The sequence below is a fragment of the Homarus americanus genome, unplaced genomic scaffold, assembly GCF_018991925.1.
Source record: "Homarus americanus isolate GMGI-L3 unplaced genomic scaffold, GMGI_Hamer_2.0 scaffold32929, whole genome shotgun sequence".
Classification (NCBI taxonomy): domain Eukaryota; kingdom Metazoa; phylum Arthropoda; class Malacostraca; order Decapoda; family Nephropidae; genus Homarus; species Homarus americanus.
The window spans coordinates 2,956,104-2,981,652 of record NW_024737097.1 but is presented as its reverse complement, the minus strand read 5'-3'; the positions used below and the strand labels follow the sequence as shown (position 1 = coordinate 2,981,652).

Here is a 25,549-nt window from a genome sequence, read left to right as displayed (position 1 = left end):
CTTGAGCTGTGACCCCTTGTGGGGCGAGCTGTAGTTATTTACGCAAACACCACTGTACAATATTGTTCTGTAAACATATTAATGTATACTACTGTATATATTGTACTCAACAGTAGATCCTGTCATCTTTAGCCTAGAGTAGGCAGACACTTCACTTAATTGACTGTAATACATAACTAATCATGTCTTAACACTTGTGATGCAGGTTTGGTGAGAGGTTATTGGGTCACGTTACTAACCTGACCTGATGGAATGTCAGGTCATCCATTGTTGGGTTGGGGATTAGTGGGTCTTATGACCTGAAGATATCTTGAATGACATTTTTTACCTATGAGGTGTATACATAGTACTATACTGTATTGTATATAGAGGGTACAGGTATTAATAAGCACATTATTACAGTAAAGTATCTTTACTAATTGATGAAAAACAAATAAACAATATTGTATCATGAATGAGTCAGTACAGTAGACAAACAGTGAGGCGATCCTTTGGTAGAGGCACGGTCACATTTACCCCCAATGGACCCTCTCTACCTCACAGCTTTTGTTATAATCTATATTTGTGTTAGAGAGATGAATTTGATACCATAATGATCCTCAATGAGACATTTCCAATATGATATCCTTAAATGACAAGCTGAATAAGAAGGTAAAAATAGATATTTTACTGTACAGTATTACCCCGCTTTACGCGGTTTCACTTTACGCGATTTCTCATATACGCGGTGCCTCGCCAGAACCGAACTTTCACTTTCCGGGGTTCATCTACCCATATACGCGTGAAGTATAATTTTTTTTTTTTATTTAGCTCATAAAATTCATACAAATTACCCGGCCAGAATATAATTTACATTGCTGGAATTCTTACAATTTGATGATCATTTTGAATATAAACATCATAGATTTTGCATTAGACATACAAATTTTAGATCTAATGTTTACTCTGAATAAATATGTTATCTTTTGTGCAAAATATATGACATTTATATTCAAAATATTCCTGATCTTACAAGGAATCCAGCAATGTCACTTATATAATCCTAACTTTAGTCTGAGGTATTATTTATTACTAAAAAGGTAAATATTCTGGTTTTCCCACACATTTATCTGGTAGGGAGGGACCGACCGACCATCTGGCATGGTGTGAAGAATATTTTTTTTTTTATTAACTGAAGATATTTGTTTTAGCTCATAAAATTCATACAAATTACCCGGCCAGAATATAATTTACATTGCTGGAATTCTTACAACTTGATGATCATTTTGAATATAAACATCATAGATTTTGCATTAGACATACAAATTTTAGATCTAATGTTTACTCTGAGTAAATATGTTATCTTTTGTGCAAAATATATGACATTTATATTCAAAATGTTCCTGGTCTTACAAGGAATCCAGCAATGTCAATTATATTAGATGTTATTTTTACTACAACATAGGTATTGTGTCAGAAAAAGTGGAGTTTGGGGGTCGGGCCAGTCGCTATTGGAATTAATCCCATATGTTCTGTTCCATTTATGCGGATTTCACTTTCCGCGGTACCCTGTGGGTTCAATTGACCGCGTAAATCGGGGTACTACTGTACGTGAAGGGTACTGATAGAAGAATTTATTTGAAATACAGGTAGTCCTTGACTTCTGACTGCTTGGACTTACGTCCATCGGTACTTACGACCTGCTCTGACCTTACGACCGTTGGGACATCACGACGCTGTGATCGTGACCAAAAATATTTTTCAAATAATGGCGTGTTCTGTCCCGAGCGAGGCGTGGTAGCGGCAGATGCTTGGTAGGTACCTCCTCAGTGGGCGCTTAGTTGGTGTTTGGCTATCGTATCTACTGATCGCTGTGAACTCGTTATTATCGTATTTAATTGACTTTATAATGACTGGAAGGCGCAAAAGTAAGAGTACTGGTGGTGCTCCAAGAAAGGAGACGAGGCAATTACTTTTGAGATGAAAATGAAGATAATAACGCAGCATGAGAATGGAAAAAACTGTAGCAACAATCTCACGTGACCTGGGTTTTCACACTCGACCATATCCACTATTCTGAAGGATAAAAGGGCATATTCGTGATGTGAGTGAAAGGAACAACACTATATTCACGATACTTGGAAAAAATTATTGGTGATATGAATAGAGACTGAGACCTGAAGCGTATTGCCATAAGCCTTCCTAACCATACAGGCTAAAGCAAGAAGCCTGTTCCAAAGCCCACCTGAAGGAGCAGGCAGGAGATGAATGTGATTAAACCTTTACCACAGGAAGTCATGGGTGGTTTGATAGATTTAAAAAACGCTACAGTCTACACATTGTTAAGGAGTGAGTGGAGAGGCAGCTAGTGCTGATGTTTGGTGCTGCCGAAGCTTTTAAGGAGGAGTTAGATGATGTGATTGTGAAGGGGTGTTGCCTGAGCAGTATTCAGTCATGGATGAGACTGGATTATTGTGGGAAGCTCATGCCTGAGCGGACATACATCCACCAGAGGCGAAAACAGTGCCGGGAAGTTCAGGGCATTCAAGGACAGAATTACACTTCTGTTGAGGAGAATGTTGCTGGTTTCAAGCTAAAAGCCCTTCATGATCTATACATTAGAAAACCCCAGGCTTTTACACATGTCAACAAGCACACACTGCCAGTCTTTTATCGCAGTAATAAGAAAGCCTGGATGACCTTAGCACTGTTTGAGGGGATTGGTTCATGACTTGTTTCATTCGAGCCAAGGGTATTGTCTCTATAGCGGATTCCATTCAAGATTTTGCTGATTTTGGATAATGCTCGGGACACCCACCACACCTGGACGACATGCACCCTGATGTTGGGTAGTCCATTCCACCTATTTCTCTGTCATCAACCCATGGAACAGGTGCTGTTGCTGCCTTTAAAAGCGTATTTACGCACGACCTTCCGCTCAGGCTGTTGCTGCTACTGAAGGTGAAAAGCATGAAGGGACTTTTGGAAGATGCAACGTTTTGTCATGTATAAAGAACATAAGTGCAGCATGGGATCGGGTTACAAAACATTGCATGAATGGATATGGAAAAATCCTGAAATAATATTGGAACGGTTTCAAAAGGATTTAATGAAAATGAAGTTATTTTGGATATTAGTAACAAGATAGTGGAGTTAGGTGAACAGCTGGAGTTAGAAATTGATAAACTGAGATGTTGAACAGTTGGTTGAAAGTGTAGCAGAAGAGCTCCGTACTTGAGCATCTTGACTGGAACGAATGCTGAAAGAAAATTGCCAGAGAAGAAGAGACAAAATGTAGAAAGAAGAACCTGCACCCCCAAAAAAGTTTTCAGTGAAACAAATAGCAGGGCATTTTGATACAATAAATAAGGAATGCAAATGTTTGATGGCATGGATCAAAATTATAGAGCATTATGCCAAAGTTAATAGAATGATCAGATGCACTTGCTTACGACGAAGAGAACATAATGAAAAGAAAAAACAAGCTACAGTCTAAATTGGACATCTATTTAAGAAGTCCTCCAGTGCTGTCTCCTCCGCCCCCTTCCAGTACACTGTCTCCTCCGCCCCTGATGCTGCCTCTTCACTCCCTCAAGATGATCAATACCTTCCAACCAGCAAGTTTCCACAGTACATAAACCTGTCTGAAGAAGCGACGCCTGATGACCCACCAGCCCTGTCTCCTCTGTGCTTCATCCAATTAATATAGTCTCCATATATCCTGTAAATAGAAAATTATGGGGGCCCGTGTGCATTCAGCCCCAGCTACATTGAGTAAGTGCTCCGATCACACTGTATCATTCCTCATTATTTATGCTTTTTACTGCTGCCTTCATTGTAGATTTAAAAAAAAAAGATTTTTATTTTATTTTATTTATTTTTTTTTTATTTTACAGTATGTCGGTTCTGCGACCTGGTTGGGTCCCTAACCTTACGTTGTAAAATTAGAGAACACCTGTACCTCCTAACGTTCAATACCATAATATCCTGACCAGTTTTCCCTGTGAAAAGCCATATTTTTGAGCAGCATATTACTGAACTGTACAAATTTTGTACTCAATGTACTAAGCTAGAGGACTAGAATTGGTATCTCTTGTGCAAACTATGAGATGTTTATACTCAAATTAATTGTTATCTTGCAAGGATTCCAGCAATGCAAGTTATATTCTCTTAAGACAAGTCTGACATTTTATTAGAGAAATCCTTAAGACTAAAACAAAATTCATCCCATTACTCGTTATCACGTATCTGCCCCCCCTCCCCACTGCTGGCTGGGAGGAGGGGGGAGGTGAGTGTTGACAGCCAGGAGGGGAAATTATCACATACTCAAGGATTACAAAGCATGAGGTTTTAAGTTTTTAAACATAAAATATCATTGACTTTAACAGAATATAGTTTGCATTGCTGGAATTCTTCTAAGATGCTGAGAATAATTTAATCCTTTGCAACACTAGACATTAAAATTTTAGGAATTAACTTATACATTTGAGTACAGGTTGTGATAATTTATGTGGTTGCTCAGCAGTTGTGGTTGCAGTTTTGAAGCTTCATGACATCACTGGTGTATAATGTGTCTCCATATGCCCTGGTTTATTCATTGATCAGTTGTCTGAATGAAAAAGTAACCCAGTCGAGCTATCATGTATCAATTAATTTTAAAGTAGGATTTATAATGTAAATGTTATAAGACAGTGGTTTAGTAGTGCTGTTAATGTGTGTGCTGTGTAAGTGTCTTGGCAAGTCACCTCACCACCTGACTCCTGAACAAACTCTTCATCAACTACTTCAAATCCTACAATGTGCTTGCTAGCTCACACCCACCCACCCACCCACCCAGGAATTAAGACAACAAGCATCCAGTGAGGGTCTTGTTGTGTGACTGCATGGTAGCAAGTTAAATATCAGCTGTTGAGGGGAGCTTGGCAACACTCATTTCCACTCCATCTTTCGAATCACCCACACCTTTCTGCTTTCTCACTCCATATTTTAAAATGTTATGTTGATGGGATACTTTAGCTTTAGTGTTTATTCAAGACATCTTCAGGTCATGAGACCCACTAATCCCCCAGCCAAGAAAGGGTGACCTGACAGTCCATCAGAAGGGCAGTGAGATGAGACCACTAATCCCCCATCCTACCTCAACTTGACATTGAGTCAGGTCAGCCCCTCCAAAAGAAAAAACCTTAACTTTTGTCTTTATTCAAGACATTTTCAGAAAATTCTCTTGATTTTTAACCTCAGAAAATATCTTCCAAAGCGGAAATATAGGGAAATTCGGCATAGGAATTCCGGCTGCTCGGAGATTCTGGGTTTGGGGATTCCGGCTACGCGGAGATATACAGTGGTCCCTCGGTTAACGAACGGTTCGATAAACGAAATTTCGGTTGGCAATTAGCTCCCATAAGGATATTCAGTTTGATTAACAAACAAAACTTTGATTAACGAAATCCTCAAACACGTTTTGTTGTGCGCATCAGCTGATCAGCAGATCGGATAGTCCGCCAATACAGTAATCGGTTCTATGTTTACATTCGTTTCCAATGGAATAAAATCAAGAAAGTTGTGCTCTTTAATATATTTGCATTTTTTATATTAAAATTATTAGTCAATTTAAAATTTAGTTAACATATTGATAATATATGCAGTACAGGAAACTAGTTTTTTAGCCCATCAGCCACGACTCACCCTCCAAAGCGTCTCTGTTTAACTTTGTTTACAGTGGAGGAAACATCGGTGTTTTGTTGGTCTCTTGAATACAGAGTATTTTTACGTTTTTACATTAAAATTATTGGTTATTCTGAAATTTAGTTAACATACTGATAATATACTGTATAGCACAGTGCAGTGTTGATTTAAATAAAATAATCTTTAATTACAGCTAGTGAACTTAAAATTTTATTGGTGAAATTACTGCATCAAGCATGGGTGAGAAAGATGATTCCTCAGTGTTCCTTCCAAAAGGAGAGAGGATTTTCATGTTAGAGAATCTGTCAGTCCAGAGGTTCTGAAGGTGACTCGCCTTCCAAGAAGCATTGAAATGCTCCTCTTCTCCTTTCTCCTCCACCCCCACTTCCTTCGCTTTCCCCTTCTCCTCCTCCACCCCCCACTTCTAATTCCCATCATCATCAGCATCAACCAGCAACATTCTACATACACACCTCAAAGTAAGTGTACTGTACTGCATTTTGTTTATACTTTGTATGTACTTTTCTGTGAGTTGGAACCAATTACCCAATATCCCATTGAAATAATAAATTCGGTTAACGAAATTTCGTGTTTAACGACTCTGTGGAACGAATTGTGTTCTTTAACCAAGGGACCACTATTGTATTTAGTGGTGTCAATTTAGGAAATTCAGATGTGAGAATTTTCGGTTCTCAAGTGGTCATATTTCGAGGGATACCTGTACCTAGGATTTTGGTAACAAGGATTGCAATAGGTAACTCAGATTTTACACTCGTTTGATTTACCGTATTTTGCGGAGTAGAAGACGTTGTATCGTGGAAGACGCACCCTGATTTTTCTACTTGCTAACTTTGTTCTTGTTCGCAAACTTAACCCATTTCGTTTCATGAAGCGAAAACACCAGCAAGCAGTTCCTTTTAAGTCATCCACCGCTGTGTTTGCTGCAAACCTTCTTGCTTCCAAAATGATCATCTTATAGTCACTGCAAAACCCAAGTTTCTTTGGTCTAATATCCATGTTTTAAGTTTTCTTCTAAGTCTGGCCAGTTTGCTGGTACTATATGAAGATTATGCTTCTGTTTATTCACTTTTTTAATTCTTCCTCCTGCTTCCTCCACTGGCGAACCATCTTCTCAGTAGGTGGGTCCAAGTTTCTCTCTGATGCCCTGTTTCCATGTTCTTTGGCATATCGCACTACTTCAAGTTTAAATGCAATATTATATTTATGTCTCCTTGATACACCTGCCATAGATGAGGGAAATAATTTGCTGAAATGAAAATGGCTTGTGACACCAGTGAAGGCCTGGTAATGAATGAACAAAGTTCTTGACACTCAAGTGTGAAGAAACAAAATTCCTGTGCTTTGAGACCAGCAGACAACCTTTCACACCTAATTAGATGGCGCTGCCGCACCACTGCCATTAGTAAACAAACCGCATAGCAGCAAGGGTTGTGTAGCTGCAGCTGTTTATTTTTTATTTTTTATCTACTTGAGTAAGTAAATAATCATATTTTTTGCAGTATATCAACATTATTAGTTAAATCAATTGTTTTATAGTACAGAGAACACTTGTACAGTAATTGCAAAGTAATGAGGTAACAATCTTTGTAAGGGGCTGATTTCAGTTGACCCTAAGAAAACCTCCGCTACAACCCATCAACTAGCGCAAGGTAATTTTCAAGGTAAACGTTTTTGGAATAACACGATTGTTCAATTAATACCAAAAGCTAATTTACGCGCTCCTATTTTTTAAATAATGCTCTCAAGACAGTTTAAATTTGTCGCCACGATTAGCCTGGTCGGTGGCAGTGGAGTCGTTGTGATGCCTGGTGAGGTGCTTGTAAGTTATTACCATAAAGTCGCAGTCATGTCAACATCAACGATTTTAATATTATTATTAATACAATAATTATTATAATACTAATGTAATAATAATGATTATTACTACTAATGATGAAGATAATGATGATAATGAAGTTTTCTGTACAACAACTGTGACGACGCATAAGCAAGCTTCCTGTGTATCGCTTTCTCATTTCACACCAGCACTACTTTTTATCTGTGCTCTCATTTGCATTGTGTGTTTATCACGTTCCTTTATAGTGTTAAACGCTGTTTCCCCCATTGAGCATGTCTGGAAAACGTCCATTTACCTCCTTCGGGGTGTCTAAAGCTAAAAGGCACGAAAAACAATCGCAATGGACGTGAAATTAAATGTCATCACCCGCCTTCAGAGAGAGCGTGTCGGAGGTTGGCCGCAGACTTGGTTTAAGTGAGAGCACTGTTCGTACCCTGTGTGGTATATGATGGTTCCCCTAACCTGTATCATTTACATGTATTCTAAGGGGAAAATAATGTTTTATTTACGTTTTTTTTTAAAATTGCGGTGGTTTTCAAGAACGTAACCCCCGCTTAAAATGAGAGGTGGGTGTAAATGGTTTCTGTCATTGTAAGATATGATGTAAGCATATGTTTAGGTGTCAGGCTATAATGATATCTATATTTGTCTAAATTCTTTGGATGCGATAGTTGAATTATTAGATTGCAAGAGATGATCCCATACATCTCTTGCTTCTGATCACTTCAGGTATGACAGGTACTGCTAAAAGTGTTGGAAAAGTTTTTTAAAGGCAACCATGTTGTGAGACATAAACCAGGCTTATGGAATAAGATTTGGTCCTTTATGTTTATGACATACTGTACAGTTCTGTATGGTCATGGTTCTGGCGGTATAAATGGAATCATCCTTCAGCCTTTGCTTGAAATGTTGGGCACTTGCTGTTCCGTCTACACATATGTAGCCAACAGGTGAAAGATATGGCTGGTGAGTGAGAGTGATGACGAGCAAAATACCATCACTGTTCACGAGGAAGAATTGTCATCTCACAAAGCAAGAGAGAAAGCTTGTAAGAAGCTGGAAGCTTTGTTAAACCTATCATAGGCAGCTGATCCTACTAAGGAATTTGTGAACACCGATGCAGGAATATGAAGCAACATGGCCAGGTTTCAACATTCTACTAACAAAAAATATTATCACCATGTCTGCTTCTAGGAAATACATCAAAGTAGGACAGGTGCCAGTCTTTGATACCACACTGGTCTAAAGGACACTTTGAACTGCATATCACCAAAACCAAGTTCAATCTGAAATGGAAATGCAAGTGGAATTCTGTACTCTCCTAGTTCCACCAGCAGATTAATCATTGTAGATAGCTGTGCTGTTATAAGTCATATCTTGGCCATCAACTGGGAAGGTTGAAAACTTCATCAATAATGTTGTTGTTTACCTTTGTGACTTATTACCGAGGTGTGACATTCACTTGATCTCTGACAGTTACCATTAAAGCAGCATCAAGAACTCAGCACAGCAGTCTAGAGCAGGGAAATATACAAGCAGATGCCACCAGTTGACACTGAGCACACCACTGCCATCACAAAAGGTAGTGCCCACTGTCACACAGAAGAACAAGGTGCAGCTGATAGAGCTAATCTGTAAATATACCACTGTGCAGATAAGCTCCTGGAGAATGGCAGAAAGCATGTTGTCACTGGCCATGATCCTGTGTCATTTGAGGTCTTCATGGGTGGTTCTACTGACAGACTGGATCTCAAAACAACTCATGAAGAAGTAGATGTTATTATTGTACTGTGTGTGGTTCACCTGGCTTCCAGGTGACTCCATTCAACTTATGTGTGATGACACTGATGAATTTATTTTGGTGGTTTATTATTATTATTTACAGGATCTCACTTCTGAACTATCAATGGTTGGAACCAACTCAAGTAGATCCACTGTCAATATCAAGGCTACAACTGTACTGAGAACTGTGGAAATTGGTCTGGATGTGACACTGTTGCCTACTTGTGGGGCATTAGAAAAATGACAGGACAATACTGTAATAAAAATGATGAAAGCAGGTCATTGGTAGATTAAGCTTGGTAAGCCTGAATCTAGCATGAAAGATGCTTTTACTGAGGCTACATCATGTTGCTTCATGTTATGGGTCCTATATCACACAAGATATGTCATCTGTCAGTTCTGGTGTTTGGCCCCTGAGCATGTACACCAAGCACATTACCAGGCAATGATTTGGATGTCAGCATTAAATGTAGACCCACTTCAGCATTACCCTGTCAAGAATGGGCGGTCATATGAGGCGCCTCCATTACAAAAAGGTGAAGCGCCAAATTAAAAAAGCTGAGAAAATATTAAAGTTTTTTGTTTTTTAAGCCTGAGGGTTTATTTTCTTATCGTGCAGCTCAATCCCTCTCCTAGCTTAACTGTGAAAACTGGAAGTTAGTACTGTGAATAGTTATTATTTTATTGCGAGTTGAATGAGAATAACTACCTGTGATGTACAGTTGTTTGAACTTCAAACCAACAATAATCATGTTTTTCTGCAAAATTTTCTTATTATTGTGGACTAATACTGTAAAACAAGTTAATGATCACCAAAAACAGCACTCGTCTTACACCCCCCCCATAAACCCCCTCCAAAATGAAATAATAATAAAAAACTCATTTGTCTATCAGTATTTATCTTTCTGTCCCTATTATTAGCCAAAGATTTATAATATTGTGAAGTATAATGGTGTGTAATAATGAGGAAACACCACTACACTCACCCCACCATTAACCTCAACGTAATTAACATACGAATACAAAGGTGGAGAAATTTAATCTTTGGTAAAAACAGTATTATGATAATAGTATTACAATCTTACTTTGTTTAGTTCCTTCGTTTTATTATCCCTGAAGATCGTAGTAAGTTGAAGTTACGTAAATTCTGAGGAGTGCGTATAACTTAAATGGCCTCATCATAATCAATCACGTACTGATCAAAGTTTTTCTCTGCACTCTGTAAAAATCGCCACACAGATTTTTCATCAACTAAATCATTGATTATTGAAGCCGGCAACAGTTCAGTTTCATTATAAGACTGAGTTATGGGCTCACTTTTACTAGCATTCATTGGGTCAGGCTCACTTTCATCACTATCAAGATCAGTGCATGTCTTGTCATTGTCCACTTCTACCTCCTCACAGTCTGTATGTTCTTGTGATATATTAGTGTCACTGTTTGTGTTACCATTAGACTCACTTTCATCGTCATTATTGCCGTCAGTGCATGTCAATAACTTTGTGCGAACACAGTCTGCAAAAAGGTCTTCTGATGTATAGCAGTCACTTTTTGTATTATGAGTACTGTATACCAAAATCACTATCACCAAGCATTCCTGGGGTGTCCACGTGAGCACTGTCATCACTAAACACACACTCAGGAATAATAGGCTCTTGAACCCACACCAGAAGGCCTGGCATCACTCTAGTCTTGCTCTAATATCTGGCAGATATTGCACAGCACTTCTCACACCCGTGGAACACAAATGGCGTCAATTTTACGGCGAAAAGTTATCAAAAATAGCAGAAAGTACACTGAACCTCTTTATGCTATACAACGTGCCAACACTAACAAGGAGGCAGCATCTGGGCGCCAAGATTGGCCGAGTAGCTCTGATGTGGCAAGGGGAAATACATCGTGTTTGGCTGCCTCGGCATATGGTCCGAGGGAGGCGCTGTCATTGGCTCGCGCTCCAATCGCTCTGAACGAGATGTTGCCACCTTCTTTGACTGAGAGCACAGCCAGATATGTAGCTCCCGGCCTTTGGCGAAATTACACCCTATTTATGAAGGACTTTCTACCATATTTCTATTCTAGCTAGAGGGGTTACATCCAACCTCAACATATAGAGGAAGGGTGAAAATAGTGATATCCACCAAAAAATGCATTTTGGCCAGGGTGTCTTTTTCACCCCTTCTAATGCTGAGCTCATATGATGAAGCATCAATCATCTTATTCATGGTATTACTGTCTGTCGTTGTGTCACCAGTACAGGATAAAATTAATTAATTGATCAATTGTTAGTGTTCATCATCACAGCCCTGTGCAGTAATGTGATACAGCTGTCTTGATGCATAATGGGCCGACTCAATTCTGTGATTGCCATGGTATTATATAGTGTCAAAATGACCATACAGAGGCCAGACAATATATGGTGGACAGGTTTGCCTCTGCCAACAACACTCAATCCACATTACCCACACTGTGCTACACACACACCAACATTACCCACACTGTGCTACACACACACCAACATTACCCACACTGTGCTACACACACACCAACATTACCCACACTGTACTACACACACACCAACATACTCCACACTGTGCCACACACACACCAACACACCACACTGTGCTACACACACACCAACATTACCCACACTGTGCTACACACACACCAACATTACCCACACTGTGCTACACACACACCAACATTCTCCACACTGTGCCACACACACACCAACACACCCACACTGTGCCACACACACCAACATTACCCACACTGTACCACACACACACCACACACTCCACACTGTGCTGCCACACACCAACATTACCCACACTGCACACACAACATTACCCACACTGTGCTACACACATTACCCACACTGTGCTACACACACTAACACACTCCACACTGTGCCACACACCAACACACTCCACACTGTACCACACACACCAACACACTCCACACTGTGCCACACACACCAACATTACCCACACTGTGCCACACACACACCAACATTACCCACACTGTGCTACACACACCAACATCATCTACACTGTGCTGCCACACACACATTACCACACTGTGCTACACACACCAACATTACCCACACTGTGCCACACATACACACCAACATTACCCACACTGTGCTACACACACACCAACAATACCAACACTGTGCCACACACACCAACACACCCACACTGTGCCACACACACCAACACCCACACACTGTACCACACACACCAACATTACCCACACTGTGCCACACACACCAACACACCCACACTGTGCCACACACACTAACATTACCCACACTGTGCCACACACACACCACACACCCACACTGTGCTACACACACCAACGTTACCCACACTGTGCCACACACACCAACACACTCCACACTGTGCTACACACACCAACGTTACTCCACACTGTGCCACACACACCAATACACCCACACTGTGCTACACACACCAACACACCCAACTGTGCTACACACACCAACATACCCACACTGTGCTACACACACACTCAACATTACCCACACTGTGCCACACACACCAACACACCCACACTGTGCCACACACACCAACATTACCCACACTGTGCCACACACAACACACCCACACTGCCACACACAACAACACACCCACACTGTGCCACACACACAACCTCAACACACTCCACACCTCACACACACACACCCACACTGTGCTACACACACCAACACACCACACTGTACCACACACACCAACACACCCACACTGTGCTCACACACACCAACATTACCCACACTGTGCCACACACCAACACATCCACACACTGTGCTACACACACACACACCAACATTACCCACACTGTGCTACACACACACAATACTACTCCACACTGTGCCACACACACACCACACACCCACACTGTGCTACACACACCAACATTACCTACACTGTGCTACACACACACCAACACTACACCACACTGTGCTACACACACACACCAACACATTACTCCACACTGTGCCACACACCAACATTACCCACACTGTGCCACACCACCAACACACCACACTGTGCCACACACACACACCAACATTACCCACACTGTGCTATACACACCAACATTACCCACACTGTGCTACACACACCAACACACCCACACTGTGCCACACACACACCAACACATTCCACACTGTATACACACACCAACATTACCCACACTGTACCACACACACCAACATTACCCACACTGTGCCACACACACCAACATTACCCACACTGTGCCACACACCAACATTACCCACACACCAGCTCACACACCAACACACCCACACTGTGCCACACACACCAACATTACCCACTGCGCCACACACACACCAACACACCCACACTGTGCCACACACACACCAACATTACCCACACTGTGCCACACACCAACATTACCCACACTGTGCCACACACACACCAACACACCCACACTGTGCCACACACACCAACATTACCCACACTGTGCCACACACACACACAACATTACTCCACACCAGCCACACACCAACATTACCCTGTGCCACACACACACCAACACACCCACACTACACACACCAACACACCACACTGTGCCACACACACCAACACACCCACACTGTGCCACACACACACCAACACATCCACACTGTGCTACACACACACACCAACATTACCCACACTGTGCCACACACACCACCAACATTACCCACACTGTGCCACACACACACCAACACACCACACTGTGCTACACACACACACACCAACATTACACACACTGTGCTACACACACACCACACACTCACACTGTGCTACACACACCAACACACACACACTGTGCTACACACACCAACACACTCCACACTGTGCTACACACACAAACCATTACCCACACTGTGCCACACACACCAACATTACCCACACTGTGCCACACACACCAACACACTCCACACTGTGCCACACACACACCAACATTACCCACACTGTGCTACACACACCAACACACCCACACTGTGCTACACACACCAACATTACCCACACACTGTGCCACCACACCAACACACCCACACTGTGCCACACACACACCAACACACCCACACTGTGCCACACACACCAACATTACCCACACTGTGCCATACACACACACCAACACACTCACACTGTACACACACACACCAACATTACCCACACTGTGCCACACACACCAACACACCCACACTGTGCCACACACACACCAACATTACCCACACTGTGCTACACACACCAACACATTACCCACACTGTGCCACACACACCAACATTACCCACACTGTGCCACACACACCAACACACCACACTGTGCCACACACACCAACATTACTCCACACTGTGCTACACACACCAACATTACTCCACACTGTGCCATACACACACACCAACATTACCCACACTGTGCTACACACACCAACATTACCCACACTGTGCTACACACACCAACATTACACACACTGTGCTACACACACCAACATTACACACACTGTGCCACACACACACCAACATTACCCACACTGTGCCACACACCAACATTACACACACTGTGCCACACACACCAACATTACCCACACTGTGCCACACCAACATTACCCACACTGTGCTACACACACCAACATTACCCACACTGTGCCAGCTGCACACACCAACATTACCCACGCTTGCTACACGCACCAACATTACACGCTATGCTACACACACCAACATTACCCACACTGTTGTTGCACACCAACGTGCCACACTGTGCTACACACACCAACATACCCACACTGTGTACACACACCAACATTACCCACACTGTGCTACACACACCAACATTACCCACACTGTGCTACACACACCAACATTACCACACGCAAACACACCAACATTACCCACACTGTGCTACACACACACCAACATTACCCACACTGCTACACACACCAACATTACCCACACTGTGCTACACATCAACATTACACACACTGTGCTACACACCAAACATTACCCACACACTGTGCTGCACACACCAACATTACCCACACTGTGCTGCACACGCAACATTACCACACTGTGCTACACACCAGCATTACCCACCTGGTGCTCACACACCACTCCACCGTGCTCACACACCAACATGCCACGCTGTGTACACACACCAACATTACCCACACTGTGCTACACACACCAGCATTACCCACACTGTGCTGCACCACATTACCCGCATTGCTGCACACACCAGCATTACACACACTGCACACGCACCCCCACACCAGTGCTACACCACACCAACATTACCCACACTGTTGCTACACACCACCAACATTACCCACTGTGCTACACACACCAACATTACCCACACTGTGCTGCACACACCAACATTACCCACACACTGTGCTACACACGCAACATTACCCACGCAGTACTGCACACATCAACATTACCCACGCTGTGCTACGCACCAGCATTACCCACACTGTGCTGCACGCACCAGCATTGCCCACGCTGTGCTGCACACCAACGTTACCCACGCTGTGCTGCACACACACATTGCCCGCATTATGCACGCCAGCATTACCCACGCTGTGCTGCACGCAAGCATTCCACGCTGTATGCACGCACCAGCATTGCCCACGCTGTGCTACACACCCAGCGTGCCACGCTGTGCTGCACGCCAGCATTACCCACGCTGCTGCACGCACCAACATTACCCACGCCGTGCTGCGCACGGCATTACCACGCTGTTGCTGCGCATCGACGTGCCCACGCTGTGCTACACGCACCAGCATTACCCACGCTGTTTGCACGCACCAACTTACCCACGCGTGCTGCGCACCAGCGTGCCACGCTGGCGCACGCCAGCGTTACCCACGCTGTGCTGCACACACCAACGTTACCCACGCGCTGCACGCAATTACCCGCACTGTGCTGCACGCATTGACATTACGCACTGTGCTGCACACACCAGCATTACCCACGCTGTGCTGCACACACCACCATTACCCACGCTGTGCTGCACACCAACGTACCCACACTTGCTACACGCACCAGCATTGCCCACGCTGTGCTGCACGCACACCACCATTACCCACGCTGCTGCACGCACCAACATTACCCAGCTGTGCTGCACACACCAACATTACCCACACTGTGCTACGCACCAGCATTCACACACGCTGTGCTGCACGCACCAACATTACCCACTGCTGCTACACACACCAACATTGCCACGCACGTGGCACGCATCACATTACCACAGTGGCTACCACCAACGTCCCTGCACACCAGCATTACCACGCTGTGCTGCACACCAACATTACACACAGTGCTGCACATCAGCATTACACACACGCGTGCTACACACACCAACATTACACACACTGTGCTACACACACCAACATTACACACACTGTGCTACACACATCAACATTACCCACACTGTGCTACACACACCAACATTACACACACTGTGCTACACACACCAACATTACACACTGTGCTACACACACCAACATTACACACGCTGTGCTACACACACCAACATTACACACACTGTGCTACACACCAACATTACACACACTGTGCTACACACACCAACATTACCCACACTGTGCTACACACACCAACATTACCCACACTGTGCTACACACACCAGCATTACCCACACTGTGCTACACACACCAACAGTACCCACGCACTAGTGCTCACACACCAACATTACCCACACTGTGCTACACACACCAACATTACGCACTCTGTGTACACACACCAACATTACCCACGCTGTGCTGCACACAGCATACCCACGCACAGTGCTGCACCCACCAACATTACCCACACTGTGTTACACTCACCAACATTACCTACACTGTGTTACACTCACCAACATTACTTCCACACTGTGTTACACACACCAACATTACCCACACTGTGTTACACCTTACCAACATTACCCACACTGTGTTGCCCACCAACATTACCCACACTGTACTACACACACACCAACATTACCCACACTGTACTACACACACACCAACATTACCCACACTGTGCTACACACACACCAACATTACCCACACTGTGCTACACACACACCAACATTACCCACACTGTGCTACACACACACCAACATTACCCACACTGTGCTACACACACACCAACATTACCCACACTGTGCTACACACACACTAACATTACCCACACTGTGCTACACACACCAACATTACCCACACTGTACTGCACACACCAACGTACCCACTGTGCTACACACACCAACATTACCCACACTGTGCTACACACACCAACATTACCCACACTGTGCTACACACCAACATTACCCACACTGTACTACACACACCAACATTACCCACACTGTGCTACACACACCAACATTACACACTGTGCTACACACACCAACATTACACACTGTGCTACACATCAACATTACACACACTGTGCTACACACACCAACATTACACACACTGTGCTACACACCAACATTACACACTGTGCTACACACCAACATTACACACACTGTGCTACACACACCAACATTACACACACTGTGCACATCAACATTACCCACACTGTGCTACACACACCAACATTACACACACACTGTGTATACACACACCAACATTACACACACTGTGCTACACACACCAACATTACACACACTGTGCTACACACACCAACATTACACACACTGTGCTACACACACCAACATTACACACACTGTGCTACACACACCAACATTACACACACTGTGCTACACACACCAACATTACACACACTGTGCTACACACATCAACATTACCCACACTGTGCTACACACACACCAACATTACCCACACTGTACTACACACACCAACATTACCCACACTGTGCTACACACACCAACATTACACACACTGTGCTACACACACCAACATTACACACACTGTGCTACACACACCAACATTACACACACTGTGCTACACACACCAACATTACACACACTGTGCTACACACACCAACATTACACACACTGTGCTACACACACCAACATTACACACACTGTGCTACACACATCAACATTACACACACTGTGCTACACACACCAACATTACACACACTGTGCTACACACACCAACATTACACACACTGTGCTACACACACCAACATTACACACACTGTGCTACACACACCAACATTACACACACTGTGCTACACACACCAACATTACCCACACTGTGCCACACACATTACCCACACACCCCCTCCAACAACACCCACACATCACATACAAGCACCTCTACAGCTACTACTACAACTTTGCTGTCACTCGGAAGCGAGTATGACTATCATCCAGCAATGATACAATGATATGAGGTGGTGAGTTCTTGGGTGACTAAAGTGGCCGATACAGGACCGGCAGGGTTGTTCACAGATGTTGCACATGTGGATGGCTCCATCTAGTGCTGGATGTGGCGGTGGCAGCGTCTTTTCGGTGTTGGCGCTTGTCTGCCTCGATATGCAGTCGGGCTAACTCAAAAGTATTGACCCCTCCTTGTGTGGTTCTCCTACAAGCGTTATGGTGTGGAATAATTGTCTCCCAATTGAGGGGGGATCGATTTGTCATTTTTCCAGGCTTGTCTTAAGACTATCCTTATGACGTTTCAGTTTCCCACCAGCGTTACGTTTACTATTCGTTAGGTGACTGTAAAGTAGCTGCTTTGGCAGTCTACTGTCGTCCATGTGGGTAACATGGCCAGTCCAGTGTACAGTGGTCCGTCGGTTAACGAGCACAATCCGTTCCAGCAGGTTGCTCGTTAACCGAAAAACTCGTTAACCGAAACCACTGTTTCAATGGGTTTTTGGGTAATTGGTTCTAGCTCACCGAAAATTGCCTAAATTCAACAAAAAAGGTAGAAAAGTACACTTACTTTGAGGTGTGTATGTAGAAGGCTCCTGGATGATGGTGATGATGGGAATTAGAATGGGGGTGGAGGAGAAGGAAGAAGAGAAGGCATTGGGGTGGAAGAGAAGTCGCCCCATGGCACCATTTCACCCATAAAATTTTAGCTCTCTTGGTGTAATTCAAGATTATTTTCTTTAAATCAACACTGCATTGCATTATATATTGTCAATATGTAAAATATATTTCAAAATGACCAATAATTTGCTTGGAAACATAGAAAAAAAGCGTTTAGTTGAAGAGAGTCTCAAGCAAGATGTTACCTCCACTGAAAACAGAGAGAGACTAACGCCTGTCTGGTGTGTTAACAGGCTGGATGGCACGCCAGAAACTAGTTTCTTTACCTTCAATTATGTTCAATAATTGTTAAAATGACTAAAAAAGTTAATATTAAACTTTTAAAATTATTGAATAGTATAAACTTCTTGATATTTACTAAAATAGTAAGGAATTTATGCCCTAAAACCGATTACTGTATTGGCGGACTAATACTACAGCTGGTGGACCACCAAATGCAAGCGAATACATGTTGAAGTTGGCTCGTAAGAAACTCGTTAATCGAGGGATTGCTCGTTAACCGAAGTTAAGAATCTTATGGAAGGTAAATCGTTTACCGAAATCTCGTTAACCGAGGCGCTCGTTAACCGAGGGACCACTGTAACTGCTCATAGATAATGGTAGCCTCGATGCGCCTACAGTTGGTGTTTGCGAGAATACTGGCATTTGTTCTCTTGTCTTCCCAGCGAACTCGGAGGTTGGAATGTAGACCTACCGTACGTTGGTTAAAGTTTTCAAGTACTTTAGGGTGCCTCATGTATGTGACCCATGTCTCGATGCCATATAGCAGGGTGGGGAGTACCACTGCGCAATATATGTGCAACTTTGTAGATCATTTCAGCTCCCTACAGTTGAAGACACGGGTTCGGAGTCTGCCAAAGGCTTGAGATGCACATCTGATCCGATGTTGAATCTCTTCATCAATGTCCGCAGTAATGGACAGATGGGATCCGAGATACTGAAAGTGGGTAATATTAGAGAGGGTAGTACTGTTTCACTGGATGGATGGTGGTGGTGTGGCTGAACCAGGGGTGGGCTGAAAGAGAATCTGAGTCTTGCGTACATTCACCTCAAAGTCGAAGTGTGAATACGCATCTGTGTAAGTATTCAGGATCTCATGTGGGTCATGTTCAGTGTGAGCAACAAGGGTGAGGTCGTCTACATACTGAAGTTCAGTAATGGAAGCTGCCGACACCTTTGTTCCTGCCTGGAGTTGTCTTATGTTGAAAAGATCCTTCATCCAGTACTTGATGTCCACCCCGCTGGCTAAATTGGCACTGGCAGGGGTAAGGAAGGCAGCCAACAAATTAGAAATGAGAGTAGGTGCCAGTACACATCCTTGTTTTACCCCTGTTTGGATGGGGAAGAACTCAGACTGGATGCCATTGTGCAGGACATTGCCATTTATGCCATCGTGAAGTTGCCTCACAATGGTGATGAATTTTGGTGGGCAGCCAAAATGGCTAAGGGTCTGCCAGAGGGCTTCCCTGTTGACCAAGTTGAAGGCCTTGGTTAGGTTGATGAAGGCCTTGTACAGGTCACGACGCTGCTCTCTGCACTTTTCTTGTACCTGGTGGGCAGTAAAGATCATGTCAGTGGTGCCACATGATGGTCTAAAGCTACATTGAGATTCTGGGAGGAAGTTTTCCACCTCAGGAAGAAGTCTGTTAGGAGGACTCGGGTCATAATCTTGGCAGCTAATGACAGCAGTGAGATCCCGTGGTAGTTTCCACAGTCTGACCGGTCGCCCTTGTTCTTTAAGAGCTTGGGGGATTTCCTCCTTTTCCCATATATTCTCCAGGAGAGAGTGGAGACAGCTAGTAAGCAGAGGTCCTCTTGCTTTATACACCTCAGCTGGGATTCCATCAGGTCCTGACGCTTTTTTATTCTTCATCTGGTTGATGTCAGTAGCTATCTCATCCAGGGATGGAGAATAGCTGAGGTGGGTTAGCTCTGGATGCTGAGGGACCTGCTGGGCAGTCAGGACATCCACATTGGTGTTTCGGTTGAGCAGCAAATGGTAGTGCTCTTTCCAGTGCTGAAGGAGGCCTTCTTCATCTTTAATTATGGAGTTAACGTCGGATGAGTGGAGGAGGGCTGCGCCATGAGTGATTGGCCTATTAGATTTTTTAGTGGAATTGAAAAGTTGGTGCATTTTGTGTTGATCTGCAAGTTTTGTGCCTCACATGCTTTATTTTTAAACCAGTCATTCTTTAGATTGTGAAGTTCTTGCTGGGCCACCACACTCTCTTTGTGGAAGGTATCAGCTTTGGTTCGAGACTGAGGGTTATTCTGCCAGTCAGTTAAAGCAGCACGTTTATCATTGACCTGTACATTGATTTCTGGATCATTTCATCAAACCAGTCTGGTGTATTCTTTCGATCTGGCCGAGGGTCTCTGCAGATTTTTGTCATGACAGTGTCGAGAATATCCCATTTGGCACTGGGATTTGGGTTGTTTGTTGTCGGGTTGTTTATCAGCCCATGTTCGAGCTGCTCTCTGAAAGTATGTGCTACCACTGGATCTTCCAGACACTTAGTGTTAAAGCCTCATGGAGGCTTGTTTTCTTTGCCGTTTTGGGGCGAGGTGAAGTGAGAAGCCAGTGTTTGGATTGTGGGTGTTGTCATGAACCGTTGGACTTGTCGGTCTATCTAAACAAGGTATTGGTGATAGTTAAGTTTGTGCAGCACACTTGCTGAGGAGGAGTAGGCCGTTGGGATTACAATTGCCTAGTCCATTTCTCCCTATAGTTCCCTGCCATATGTCAGCATCTCTGCCAACTTTGGCACTGAAGTCATCTAGGAGCACAACCTTATCTTCTCTGGGGATTGAGGACAGCACTCTGTCAACGTCGGCATAAAAGGCCTCCTTGATGTCATCCTCTGCGTCCAGGGTTGGGGCGTATGCACTGATGAAGAAGGCATAATGCGAGTGATTCAGTGGGACTTGGAGCATCATGAGGTGCTAGTTGATCCCAATAGGTATTTCAGTTAGCCTATGAAGGTTGGATTGGCAGATGGCAAATCCAACTCCATAAATGTAGGTTATCTCCACAGCAAGCTTGCCCTTCCAGAAGAAGGTGTAGCCAGACCCCTGTTCTGTCAGTTGACCCTCGTTTGGGAGCCAGAACTCAATAATGGCTGCTATGTTGATGTTATACCTAGCCAGCTCTTTTGCCACAAGGGCAGTTCTTCTTTCAGGACACTCATTTGTGCTAGTGTCGAGAAGGGGCCTGACATTCCATGCAGCGACCATAAGAGGTTGTATAGTTTTTTTTTTTTATCTGTGATTATGATTTTGTTTTCGACCCCATAAGGATGGCCTTATTGGGTGTGGTTGGCCAGTCAGGTTGATCCTTTAGGCAGGCTATGTTTAGGGCATCTTTTCTAGCCCCCTCCCCATGTGGGGTGAGGTCCGGGTTGCACTGCTGCCTGTCCCCGTCGCCACTCTTTGGTCACCTCTTCCGCTTATACAGTGGTCCCTCGGTTAACGAGCACAATCCGTTCTAGAAGGTTGCTCGTTAACCGAAAAACTAGTTAACCGAAACCATTGTTTCAATGGGTTTTTGGGTAATTGGTTCCAGCTCACCGAAAATTGCCTAAATTCAACCAAAAAGGTAGAAAAGTACACTTACTTTGAGGTGTGTATGTAGAAGGCTCCTGGGTGATGATGATGATGATGATGGGAATTAGAATGGGGGTGGAGGAGAAGGGAGAAGAGAAGGCATTGGGGTGGAAGAGAAGTAACCCCATGGTGTCATTTCACCCATAAAATTTTAGTTCTCTTGGTGTAATTCAAGATTATTTTCTTTAAATCAACACTGCACTGCATTATATATTGTCAATATGTAAAATAAAATTCAAAATGACCAATAATTTGCTTGCAAACACAGAAAAAAAGCATTTAGTTGAAGAGAGTCTCAAGCAAGATGTTACCTCCACCGAAAAGACACAAAGACTGACGCCTGTATGGTGTGTTGAGAGGCTGGATGGCACGCATAAAACTAGTTTCCTTACCTTCAATTATGTTCAATATTTATTAAAATGGCTGAAAAATTTAATATTAAACTTTTAAAATTATTGAATATTATAAACTGTATTGGCGGACTAATACTACAGCTGGTGGACCGCCAAATGCAAGCAAAAACATGTTCAGGTCGGCTCGTAAGAAACTCGTTAACCGAAGTTAAGAATGTTATGGAAGGTAACTCGTTAACCGAAATCTCGTTAACCGAGGGACCACTGTACTGTCGTTGGGGTCTTGTTAGAGGTCTGTAGGAAAGTCTGCCTGATGCAGGGCTCCAGCGCAAATTTTTCATTCGGGGATTATTCCCATAGCCTTATATCTACCAAGATTAATACGCAAGGCAATGGGGCTGTGGTTGGTAGGCCCCAGGACGAGTCCACATGCCAGTGGGCCTATGCACCGTCCCTCTGGGGCCCACTGCTGCTCCGAGATTCCCTGCGGGCTTAGCCTGGGCCCACGAGGCACCCAGTCACCGTGTGTTGCCAAGAAGAAGCACAGCAGGAGTCTTGATGGTGAAGAGGCTGTGTACTGGCAGGGGAAGACTTACGCAAGTTGCTTCCATGTTCACCATGGGGGCTAGCTAGCGCCAATAGCTGAAAGCGAAAGGAAGGAAGCAGTGCCTGCACTATATGCATTACACCACCCTGTGTGTGCACACACACACACACACACACACACACACACACACACACACACACACTCCAACACCACTCACATATCCCCAACAAGGTAATTGAGACAGCAAGTATGAGGAGTGAGGATCTTTTAATATGACAAATTTGCGTGTGTGACTGCGTGATAGCGAGTTAAATATCAGCTGTTGAGGAGTGCTTCGTAACATTCATTTCTACTCCATCTCTCTAATTTCCCACACCTTTCTGCTTTCTCACTCCATATTTTAGAATGTTATGTAACATAATGTTGAAGGGATACAACTTTGCTCATTTATACTTATACTTATCACAATCTCTCTAAAAATACTTTAGTTTTGTCTTTATTCAAAACATCTTCAGGTCATTAGACCCACTAATCCCCCACCGAAGAAAGAGTGACTTGACATTCCATCCCTATGAATTCAGCTGCCTCTGAAGATGTCTTGAATAAAGACGAAGGCCAAGGTGGTCCAGTGTATACTAAGTTGACCGAGAGGTAGCAGTGAACAACACACTCGGTGGCGGGAGGACACAGACTGAGCAGCGGAAAGCTCGATTTAGAGGAAATTTTGATTTAATGAACAGGAGTGGCTTGAATTAGTTCATTAAGTTGATAAAATACTGTATCTGTGGCCATGGAACCTAACTCCCTATTTCCCATAAGCCTTTAGTCTTGCCAACTGCAGATTTGCCAACCACATGATTTTCCAGGAACCTAACCCCCTCGGTTTTGAGGGACTACTGTTTCTGACCATTTTGCCTACAATGTTAATAAATTATCTGCCATTGGTATGGATTCAGTTACAACATTGTTACCACTAATGTTACCAGCTTTGGCCCTAAGAGTTATCAGCACTTGCTAACACTGCTGCATTGGTGTAGACATGTTTGTATACAGTATTCAACTTTGATGCAAACACTGTTGGTAACTGTTGCCCAGCATGTTTACAATAGTGTTCCTAACAATGATATGTTTGTGTGGACTAGACTCTGAACATGTTGATAATACAGTTGCCAACATATGTTACTAACAGTGTTTACATTTGGTGTGGCTGCACCTTTATATATTCTTCTGTTACAGAAAAAGAATGGTAAGTTGTTAATTATTGTTTTAGAAGCTCTTGTAAAGAGAGATGGAGAGAGAGATACTGGTAGTATATATATATATATATATATATATATATATATATATATATATATATATATATATATATATATATATATATATATATATATATATATATATATATATATATATATATATATATATATATGAATATTTTATTTGTTTTACAGTTGCATGAGGACAGCATTAATGACATGTGCTTCCTAGATGGCTCATGGCCTTGGGGGTCTGGAAAAGCTGTCCTGGTATCTGGGTCAGCTTTAGGAGAGGTGAAGGTGAACAGCGTTGATGGACGTCCAATATGTTCCTTCACTGCCCAGCCTCCCATTACCTGCTTGTACCCCTCCCCAGAGAGCTACAATACCTCAGTCTCCAGTGGATATCCCAGTGAGTAGAAATTTG

The 25,549-nt window shown here is 43.4% G+C and overlaps 1 protein-coding gene across 2 annotated transcripts in view; it reads left to right on the top strand.

The window, feature by feature from the left end:
- The window catches only part of LOC121873157, a 95,717-nt gene that overhangs the window by 31,689 nt on the left and 38,479 nt on the right, over positions 1 to 25,549 (top strand). For both annotated transcript variants that reach the window (XM_042376484.1, XM_042376483.1), the window contains exon 5: positions 25,318 to 25,534. In XM_042376484.1, coding sequence (XP_042232418.1) covers positions 25,318 to 25,534 — 217 coding nt within the window. The remainder of the gene's footprint in view (positions 1 to 25,317; positions 25,535 to 25,549) is intronic.